This window comes from Antrostomus carolinensis, unplaced genomic scaffold (genome assembly GCF_000700745.2).
Source record: "Antrostomus carolinensis isolate BGI_N321 unplaced genomic scaffold, ASM70074v2 scaffold20521, whole genome shotgun sequence".
NCBI lineage: Eukaryota > Metazoa > Chordata > Aves > Caprimulgiformes > Caprimulgidae > Antrostomus > Antrostomus carolinensis.
Window position 1 is genome coordinate 5,138 of NW_010293746.1, and position 11,063 is coordinate 16,200.

General features: G+C 39.3%; 1 protein-coding gene across 1 annotated transcript in view; it reads right to left on the bottom strand.

The window, feature by feature from the left end:
• LAP3 (leucine aminopeptidase 3) overlaps window positions 1–10,726 on the bottom strand; it is a gene marked incomplete at its 5' end in the record, with an annotated part of 15,107 nt that extends 4,381 nt beyond the window's left edge. Inside the window, 8 exons of the mRNA XM_010177414.1 lie at window positions 376–464; window positions 1,814–1,938; window positions 2,665–2,823; window positions 3,789–3,950; window positions 7,120–7,279; window positions 8,332–8,437; window positions 10,239–10,293; window positions 10,611–10,726. Of these exons, the coding sequence (XP_010175716.1) occupies window positions 376–464; window positions 1,814–1,938; window positions 2,665–2,823; window positions 3,789–3,950; window positions 7,120–7,279; window positions 8,332–8,437; window positions 10,239–10,293; window positions 10,611–10,726 (972 nt within the window). The remainder of the gene's footprint in view (window positions 1–375; window positions 465–1,813; window positions 1,939–2,664; window positions 2,824–3,788; window positions 3,951–7,119; window positions 7,280–8,331; window positions 8,438–10,238; window positions 10,294–10,610) is intronic.
• Window positions 10,727–11,063: the final 337 nt, after the last annotated feature.

Sequence of the window (11,063 nt, forward strand, 5' to 3'; positions counted from 1 at the left end):
GCAAGTGTCCTGAAGGGTCTGCTGGAAGCAACTGATATGTTATTCATTCTCACTGAGAACGTATATTTATGAGCATTGTATCAACCTCTTGAACCAAGATTTTCTAGCATGTTCAGTAAATGACCATACTTTCCAGTTTATCCTAGAAATTTATAAAACACATCTAATCTCTTCAAACTGTATTTATATTTGAAAAATCCTATGATAGCAATTTCTAACTAATAACATGCCTCATTTCTTTTTTTAAATAGTATATTTGCACTGCTTATCTTTTTAAAGGGTCTTTTCAAACGCACACTCTGACTGCAGTCATTTAACTTGACTGATTAAAGCAATTCACTAAAAGTATTCAAAATCCAAGTTTTACATGCATACCTGTATTGTTTTTCCGTTCTTGGCTCTAACTACATCTCCAGGCTTGTTTGCCTTACCACTGGGCATATTTTCACAGAGGGGTGCCAAACCTCAGAGAGAAAAATAAAAGTGCATTACTAGTTTCATTCTCAGAAAAGATGTAGAAAAAACACTTAGGAAAAAAACACTCTCAAATGCTCAAAATCCAAATGCAAAAATGCTCAAAATCCAAGTTTTCCTGGTTATTGAAAGACATATGGCCGTTTTCTACATGTTGCAGCACCACATTCTCTCACCTACACCGTTTTACCACTAGGATTTACTTCTACATTATGCCCAGACAAGTGAAATCAGAGGAGCAAAGAGCATCATGTCTTCCATATGTGAATATGCAGTAAAGGGATTTCTTTCTTGCTGAAACTAAAAACTTCTCAAATTAACACTCTGAGCCATTCAAGCTCTGCTCATTGTACATACACATTATGTAACGTCAAGAGGGGTCCAAGAACTCACCGTAGAACTCCAACCATAAGAAGAACAAATTGAGATGAGGGGGAAAAAAAAAAAAAAAAAAAAAGAGGGTTAGCATCAAAACTCCAACTATAAATGGGGTAATGGGATGCAAGGCACTCCACCATTCCAAGGAAAAATCTGCTCCTGGCAGGAATAAGCGAATTGTGGAGCACCACTTTTCAGTGGAATGATGTGCACAGGCTTTTGCTCCACTGGCGCAGCCTTTCCCTCCCGCATTTGAGAGGAATGGGGTGAGGATGTGTGTTCCGCTGCCCTCTACTGGTTGAAGCATAAAAGTGACCAAAATACTAGGTTCCAGAAAGTCAAGGTTCTCAACATAAAACTTAACTCAGACTGGATCACATGTCATCAGCAACTCGTTTTGCCACGGTTCCTGAATCAGCTCATTTAATCTCAGCTGTGCAACATCTTTGCAGAAAAATATAAGCATTGCTCATACTTAAGAACAGTATCAGCAAACTGGGTGGGTTTTTTGTTTGGTTTAGATTTCTGCTTAGATATTCCCCTAAGGAAACAAGAGCTGAGCCCTCTTTCTGTTCTGCTGTGGCAAACACTTATGAAGGTAACTCAGCTAACTGCTTTCCATTTTTAATTGCTTTTACAGATATTGACGCTCCTTCTTATAACGAAGGATCAGAACTTCTGAAAAAAAATGTTTAAAAGTTTATTGACAATAATTTCTCACCTAAGATCCAAAAATCATGCCTTCAAAATTTTAATTCAGTGTTGAAATATTTTATTCAAGCAAAGCTAGTAATTTTTGATAAGCAAGTAAAAACAGAAGAGAAGCCAAGCCAAGTAAGTCTGCAAGTCTAGGCCATTTCTGTAAGACCATTACCATTGCTGATACCAGAAAATGACTTGGCCAAAAAAAAAAAAAAAAAGTAAAATTAAGATTTTTGGATTCTTACCCAAACTTACTTACCAATTATGTTAAGAGGTAGATTTAAAGCTGCTGCTGTCACAATGGCTGAACAGACAGTTGCTGCCCCTCCCATATCTGCTCTCATTGCATCCATACCCGATGATGGCTTCAGTGAAATGCCACCACTGGAATAAAGAGTACAAGTATCACCCAACACACAGGAGTTCCAAGTTGCATACGTTCAAAGCATTCTGCTCATCAATATGTTTTAGCACCAAGTATCAGTAAATGTGTTTTCAAATATTGTAGCAACACCCTAACAAGCATACTGCAAGGAAGGTATCTGGGTTTTCATTTCAGATAAAATATGTTCCTGAAATATTTCCTCATAATTAGGATGCCATAAAAATCCAGTTAATCTGCAGCAGACTAGCTCAATGGTTTTCATAACAGCAAAAGAGCACAAAACAAGAACAAAATAGTACGCTTCGTAAAATCTGCATATGGAAGGAGATGTGACATGAAAAGCAGTTAAAAGGAACTGCTGCAAAAAATGAACTATCTTCTCTTTCCTTAAGCATGATTTAGGTATCCATTGGCAGAGTGCAATTCTAAACCCAGAGGTTTGTTCAGGCCAAAAAAAACCCAAAAAAAACCCCCAAGTTCTTTGGTTTTTTCCCCCACCTGAATTTCCATTTCCCCTTACAAGACAAGGACACATCAATTCCTACTTTGTCCAACCACTCAAGCTTCTCTTCTCCCCAGAAGAGGCAGCACAGTCTACTACTTAGGGCAAGTTCACTGGAATGGCACTGAAAGATATGCTGAACAAAGAAAAGGCATCTCCTTGTTGAACACAAATAGCAGGAAGACATTTCCCCCCTTAGTCATTAAAATATGAGCATACATACCTGTCAAACGTAACTCCTTTTCCTACAAATACCAACGGGGAGTCATTTGTATTAGCACCACCTAGATAGTGAATCTCCAGAAAGATGGGAGGTTCAGCTGAACCCTTGGCAACACTCAGGAATGCTCCCATCTGTTGTGTTGCTATCCAAGACTCTGGTCTGGAAGAGAAATATTTATTTACCTTTTTTTTTTTTTGTAATTGGACACTTTGACTAAGGTGATTTTGCTTGTTTTTGAGATCACAATTCTTGAAGGTTCGTACACAACTATTTATTCCATTTTAGTTAGTTATTTTGGAAACTGTCATTTAAATCTAACTGTTATTACTTTTTTTTTAATGAAACAGAAGAATAGTGCCTCAAAGTTACTGCTTGGATTTTGTTTTAAAAAACAAACAACAAAACAACAATCAGACTACACTTTCTGCATGAGGAACGTTAAATTTTCAATTGCCCATCAGGCTGCCGTCTCTGAAGGCATATGAAGGAGCAATATTGCAGCAGGTTTACCTTTCTGCTAAACTATAGTTTTCTGGTTAACTATAGGCAAAGTTATTTTCCTCAATCTTTTGCTTTTCAACAAAACAGCCTCTAACACTTGGACAACCATTTAGCCTGTTTCCACTGACATGCAGTAACTAGAAATGCTGAGGCAAGAAGCATTAACTCTGCAAATCCTAGAGCAAGGGTTTTTACACCTCCATCTCAACATTTTTAAACAGCCCCAACAGTAACAGCAATACATAGAGGATGTTTAATTACCACATCCAAGCAAAAAAGTATAAAAACCACTTGGAAAAAAACAAAAGGTATTAGAAAAAGAGATACCTAGTATTTGCCCTCTATTCACTGAGTCTTCATCAGGCTTCATCATGTGTCAATGAAGCAGTAACTGACTGCATGACTAATTGACAGTTAATCATTTTACTGTGTCACAGGACCTTGCTTACTCTGCTAACTAGAAGATCACCTTCTAATACCCAGAGCAGCTTGCAGTCTGGGTGCCAAACACTTCCCTTGCTTTTGTCATTTGAAGTGGCAGAGTGAAAATAAGAGCACACTGCATATTTCAATAGCCTGGAAAGCATCCTTCCCTACAGAGGAATCATGTCAATGGAATTTACCTTATATGGACCTTCACATTGCTGAAACTTCTGAGCTTCTGTTCAATATGTTCAGCAAATTTGATTGGAGTTATATAATTAGCTGGAGCCTCCATAAGGTACCGAGCGAGGTTCTGACCCTCAGCATAGATAACACCTTTTTGCCAGGCTTCACTTTCAGCACTAAACAACACCATACAATAATCAGGATCATAAACATTTGCAAAAGTAAGATGTTGTCAGCATCCATCTGTTCTCTCCTGTTTGAAAATGCAGTATCATTAATTTGGGACAATTAAGAAAGTCATAGTACTCTTACTACAAGGAATTTAGGATGGGATCTAAGGTGCATCTAGTCTAGCAGCTCATCTCTGGTTCTAGTCAGTGCCAAATGCTTCACAGAAAGCTAGAAGAATCCTAGAGCAGACAGACGTAAAATTGTCTAATCCTTTAGGTCTTGCCCTAATCCTTAATAGCCAGCAATTGGTTTAAATCCTTAAGCACAAGGTTTAACATCCCTTACAAAATCTGTAATCACATTCATTATAACAGCCCTGAAAGTTTTTATTTACCATATAAAGCCTCCAATTCTGTTTTTCACTTTACTGAAATATGATTAAGTGATAAGAGTGGAATTTGGATCTCATTTCACAGTGCACTCGAGACATTTCACTAACGAATAACAGAGCAAACATCTGCATTAGGAAAGACCTGGCTGCATTAGGAAATGGGGACGTCTCTCTGGTTACTTTGCAATACTACCAGTACAAACCCTTTCATTTTATACTGAGACAGAACAGAAAGACTTATCTGCCTTACAAGATATCACAAAGCAGGGCATAAACCTGGATTCCACCTCTCAGAAAAGCAACATAGTGAAGAAAGAATCCAGGAGGAATATAGAAACATTGTCTGCATATGGAGGGATGGAATTAAGAAGCCAAATCCCAGCTGACACTGAAACTGTCAAGAAGTGGGAAAGGTAACAAGATGACTTCAACAGGCACATCATCAGCAAAAGGCAGGCCAGGAATACAGCTGTCCTGTTGCTGAATGGGGCAGGCAACCTAGACACACTGAGAATATGGAAGTTCTCAGTGCCTGCTTTGCATCAGTCTTAAATCTGCTTCCACATTCCAGATTAGTAACAGAGTTTGGGGAAGAAAGGTACTACCCATGGCAGAGAAAGACAGACTGAGGACTGCTTAGGGAAGCTGGACGCACACAAGTCCTTGGTAGCAGGCAGGATATAGCTGAGGGTGTTGAGGGAGCTGGGCAGCATCATTGCAAGCCTGGACTCTTTCAGTTTGAAAGGTCATGGTAACTGAATGTCATCTATGATGACTGGAAAAGGAAAGTCTCAATCTACGTGAATGGCAAGAAGGATATAGGGAACTACAAACCAGTCATCCTAAACTAATCCTCTAAAAGTTTATGGAGAAAGTCATCCTGGAAGCCATTTCCAGGTACATGAAGGATATGATGGTCACTGGGAATAGTTATTATAGATTTATTTGGAGCAAATCATGCCTGACCAACTTGACTTCAGTGATGAGAAGATTAACAGAGAGGACCACAGTGAACGTCACTTATCTTCGCTTTACCAAGGTTTTCACATAGAATCCTTGCAGACAAATTGAAAAAAAAAAACCCCATGAACTGGAGGGGTAGACTACAAAATGGGTGAAAAACTGGGATAATTGTTAGGCTCAGAAGATAGCAGACAACAGTTGAACAGTCTAGCTGGCAGTTAGTTACATGTGGTATTCGCCAAGGGTTGATACTCAGGCTGATGCCTTCACCAACAACTTGAACAATAAAATGTACCCTCAGAAGTTCACAGACAGCAACACATTGCGGGGAGCAACTGAGAGGGTAAGGCTTTGACAGGCTAGAGGAATGCATCAAAGGGAACACCATGAAGTTTAATAAAGACTGACATAAATCCTGTACCTGGGACAGAACAGCTCTACGCTAAAGTCAGGCTGGGCGCTGACTAGGCAGAAAGCAAAGTTGCAGAAAAGAACCTGAGGACACGTAAAGGAGTAAGCTGCGCATTAGCGCTGTGACAAAGGCCAGCTGTGTCCTGGGCTGGATTACAGCATAGCCAGGACGTTCAGGGAAATAATTATCTACCTCCTTGGCATTTGTGAGGCTGCCCCTGGCTACATCTAGCTACGTCTGCTTTTGAGTTACTGAATACAAAACAAATACTGATAAACTGGAGAAAGTCCAAAGGCGGGTCCCTAAGAGGGGTGGGGAGCTGTAGCACATGGCATAGGAGGAGAAGCGAAGAGAATTGGGTTTGTTTCACCTCGAGAAGAAAAATTTAGGAAAGATCTAATTGCAGTCTTTCTTCTACCCTTAAATAGGGTTTATAGAGAAGATGAAGACAGACAGATCTCAGAATGGCACAGTACAAGGGTGAGAGACAACGGGCTCAAGATTCAAGAAGGGAAACTGCAATAGGACAAAGAAAAATAAAAAAAAATAAAGGTCCTTTCCAATCTAAATTATTAAACCCAAAAATTACTTCCAGTGTCATAAGTGGTCATAGGACCATCTACATTTTCAGCAAATATTTACTTAATATAAATGGCTCCCAAATTATCTGCTGTGTTACAAAACGGGAAGAGCGGTCCATGGACCTTATCAAGACATGCATAAATTCAGATGTTTTTATTTTATTTCACTAGCTTCTTCATAATGAAAGACTTGTTCCTGTAAAAAGTACATATGGGAAATACCTCTCCTCTGCGTGACAGAATATTCTACACAGAAGGTCAAAAGTCCCCCCTGACAGAGTATAAGGGATTAATAAAACTTTGTTTTGGAGCCGAAAGCTTCTCTTCTTGTATTACTCTCTGAATGAAAATATAACAAATGAACTATGTAAAACATATCCATCATGGCATGGTGTGGTGTCAGTTCACATTTCCTGATTCTCAAAAGGATTTATCCATTTATGGAACTTGAAATACCTCTGCTCTGCAATTTTGGCATGCAACAAAACACCAACGAAAGAACACCAACAAAAGTCCTTTCACGTCACAACTATGCTTCAGGTAATTTTTTACTTTTATTTTTATCCTAGGCCTTCTTTTCTATGAAGCAGAATATGCCCTTAACCTCAGAATATGGTATACTAACAAAACACATGGAGCAAATACTATAAATAGTATTTAAAAGATGTAAAAAGTCCTTCAAGAAATTCAAAGGAGTAGGAAGAATTAAGAGGTATACTGCTGCTAGCCCTATTCTTTCAGGTTTATGTTTTTCTCATGCACAAGCATGCACACAGTTTTATTAATAAATAAACAGATAAATAGGCAAGCTTTCCTCTCGCCATCACCTTCCATGAAGCTGAGGAGTAACTACAGGCTTCTTTTTTTGCTTCAGCTCATTATATTCATGCAATCCAAGGACAGCACCTTCTGCGGCCGCTTGAGCATCTCCACAGGGGTCTACTTCAACACAAGGGATCTCCAGATCTTGGATCTGTCTACAACCAACTGAAAAATACAGAACTAGTAGGCTGAGTATTGCACAGAACAGCAAAACAGGTATCTGAGCTGATCAATATGACATTTCAAGGAAAAAATAATTTAAACCCAAGATTTCTGAGGTTATAAGCAAACCATTTAAAAAGACCATACAATATAACAATTTAAAATGCTAATGATCATATACTGACAAAAGTATCATTTCATGAATTGTAACAATCATGACATTTCACAAAAACGAAAGGCCATGGTTGTTCTGATCCCTTTAAGCTCACCCTATATCAAAGAAAAGCTCTATCATTCTGGAGTGCTATGCATTATGACCATCTACCAGTATCAGAAACTTGCTGTAATTTAGTTTTTTGCTAAGAATATATGACTGCTCTTTTCCTCCAAATGAGTTTATACACACTCTTACAAACAAACAAGAAAATTATACGTTCAATAAATCCTATTTTGTACCCAAATAATTTAACAATGTTTTGGCAGCTGGTGAGACAACATGGGCTAGCACTTTGGACATACAGCTGTCATACATGTGTGACTGACCTCCAGTCTCAGATTATAAACTCTGCAGTCAGAACTCTCTTTATTCTTGTTTTATACACACTTGGATGCAGCAGTCATCCTTGTTTAAGATAGAGAGGCCTCCTCTGCCTACAACAGATAACATGCTGAATTCATACCACTGATGTTGTAAAAGATACCAGTTTATAATGCAAATATCTCAGTTACAAACTAAGCGGAAAAAGCAAATATATGTGCATACTTATGTACAGTGTGAACATAAAGTGAATCAGTGATGCTCTCAGGCTTCAAAAGAGTAGTAATTAAACAAGTTACCTGTCTGCAGATTGATTTACATGCCCTGTAACTCCTTCCTCCCCAAGGTGAAACTTAATGAATACCAGTGACAAGTAAATGCATTTACCAAACCATGCAGTAGGTTCTGCGTTTCAGAGCAAAACCACACCTAGACTCACTCTTCGAAAGTGGAACATGCTGCCCCACTGCAATAGTTTTATAGACAAAATACTTAAGAAAATCTAAAAATAGTTAACCTGCAACAGCTGCACGAATATTTTCTTTGCCTTCATTCCAGTTTTCTTGGTCATTTACTCCAGCATTCTTCTTACCCAAGCCAACTACAACCACACTCGGAAAATCCTAGATGAAGCCAACAGACAAATGGGTTCACTTTCCTCATTGTTACAGCCACAGCAGAGAGCTGTTAGAAAGACCTTACTTTGCAAATCAAACCAAGCACAGCATTTAAATGCATTCAGTACTGTCTCTACATTATGCATGTTTTTACATTAAGAGTGCCAGTGTGGTGCCACCGTCTTGCACTCCCAATTATTTGCCACAGGCATGTAACCAGTTGCTCTGTTGTCCAGTTAACAGTTAATTACGTCTATTGCAGCAGACAGGGCTTTATGCTCAAGACTTGATAGCAAACTTGATACTTCTAAGAGCAAGCCTAAGAGTCCTTTGAAAGCAGATCCAGCTTTCCAGCTGCAACAAAGGCCAGAATTGAGTAACCTTTTCTGGCACAGTACTATGTTCAAGGAAATAAAATCACTTCAAAGGCTGAGCCTATTAACTTAGGTCAGGAGCTGAGCTGGTATGATGTGCTAGGTAACAAACCAAAGCTGCACAGAGGTACACAGCTCCAGAACTCAGGAAAGCAGCCTAAATGCTTGCCTTATAAACTGCAAGTGGAAGGTAAAAAGGAAGAAATACCAAAGATTAAAGGAGCACTCTAAGAATGAAGTCAAATTTGTATAAAACTCAACATTATATATGCAAATAGATTTCCCACTGCTCTGAAGAAAAATTAAGGTAACCTTAGGCTTTCCCTTCCATCACAAATAGCCGCTTGCTCAGATTCTAACACGGTTCCAAGCTGCCACACCATAGTAAAGTCTTTTAGTCCTCAAGATGCCAAAACTAGTGTTTGCTTTCCAGAAGATCCGTGATTCAAGTTAACTTTTTTTTTAGTTACCATTATTTTTACACACTTAGAAGAGGCGTAAGACCAAATTCTACCGCCTTCTCTTCCAGAGATTTGCTACTCATTTTATCCTGTACACAGAACTGAGATAATGGGGCCTTCAGTGGACTCAACTTCCGAGACTCTACTGAGTCTAGTGTCACCTGTCTTGAGTCTCCGCACAGGAATTCATACACGGTAGGCAATACTCACTACAAACTGACTTATTTAAAAGAATGTAAATAGCCCTAATGTAAGGTTCAGTAATTTATACAAGGACACCTAGTGTCATATTGCATGTCTGCCTCACCTCTAGCTGCTACTCCAAAAAGGCACAAATTGTACCGCATTTACGAGCTCCGCGTAGGTGCGTTTGATGCTTCAGGGCTTCTCAAATGGCACCAAAAGCCTAACTTCAAGCAGATGAATCCCCATCTCATACCCTTGTGATACATCACGTCTGTGCAGACAAAAGTCCTGCTTGAAGAACAGTCCCATGTCTTGTTTTCACAGGTTTCAAGTACATGACTTCAAAACCTCTGACTAAAGCCTACAATGGGACTACCTTGTGTTAGAACTGTCATGCCTGGAAGGTCAGTGCACGTATTTGTACAGAGTCATGCACTCACTCCTCCTGAACACAGAATGCACAGTAGAAGTCTGATTCAAAACAGTTGTGCTGCAGCTCACTCAGTACGCAGGTATTCAGAGCACACCACCTTGGGAGCAGCCCTGTTTACATCTCCTCACTTTGCAGCACAATGGAGGGAGTACAGGATTGTGCAAAAGGCCATGCAAACATGGGGAGTGCAGAGCAGGCTTCAGTAAGAACTACATCTCTTGTTGAGAGGGCTGAGAGAGGAGAGGAAGAGCAGAGCACTTATACAAGCACAGCAGTGAACTCAGCTTAAAATAAGATGCAAGGGCAAACTTCACACATTAATCAATACGCACAAGAAAATCCAAAGTTCATACCTGATGCAAACCATGGAATATGCGTGTTTTGCCTTTCTTCAAAGGTGGCCCACATCTAGGACAGAAAAAGATTCTTTCAATAAAGAAGCCCTCCTTGGTGATAAATCTTACAGTACTATGCTCACTCCACACCCACACAGTGCTCCTCCTGGGACACTGGGCTCCAAAGACAGTCCCCATGAATATTTTGCACCCGTTTCCTCAGTGCTTGGTTTTTGCACAGGAGTTCCCCTCCAAACTGCTTGGCCTGGTAGAAGCAAATATCAGCCTGAGAAGTGGTATGGATACAAACACTAATCATGAGAAAAAAGATCACTCTTATTGGTATTTGTAGGTACTTTAATCCATGACAGAAGCATATCATGCACTTACACAGACAGAAGTTCTCTCAGCTTTCCAGACACAAGTCTATCGAAAGCATCTCCTGCACTAGTGAACTGGGCAGCACCTTCATCCTTCTCACTTGAGTAGATTCCTAGAACCAGACCCTAGAAAAGGATGTGCATTAATGTAAACAACACAAAACTTAGAGACTCATCTGAAAGACAACAATCACACTGCTCAAACCACAGCTACTGATGTACATATTCATTAGTTTATGTATTTATCTATATGTATCTAGAGATATATCTATATATCATCATATATATCTATGATGTATACAGAGCGACACTTTGGTAAACCAGAGTAAACTACTACAGCTATTTTTAAGGCTTAAGAAGAAATCAGATAAAGTATAAGCAAAGTTACAATCATTTTGCCTAAGACGTAGAGACAAAAACTCTTTCAATTTGTAATTTTAAGTAGAAAAAAGCTCCCCCCCTC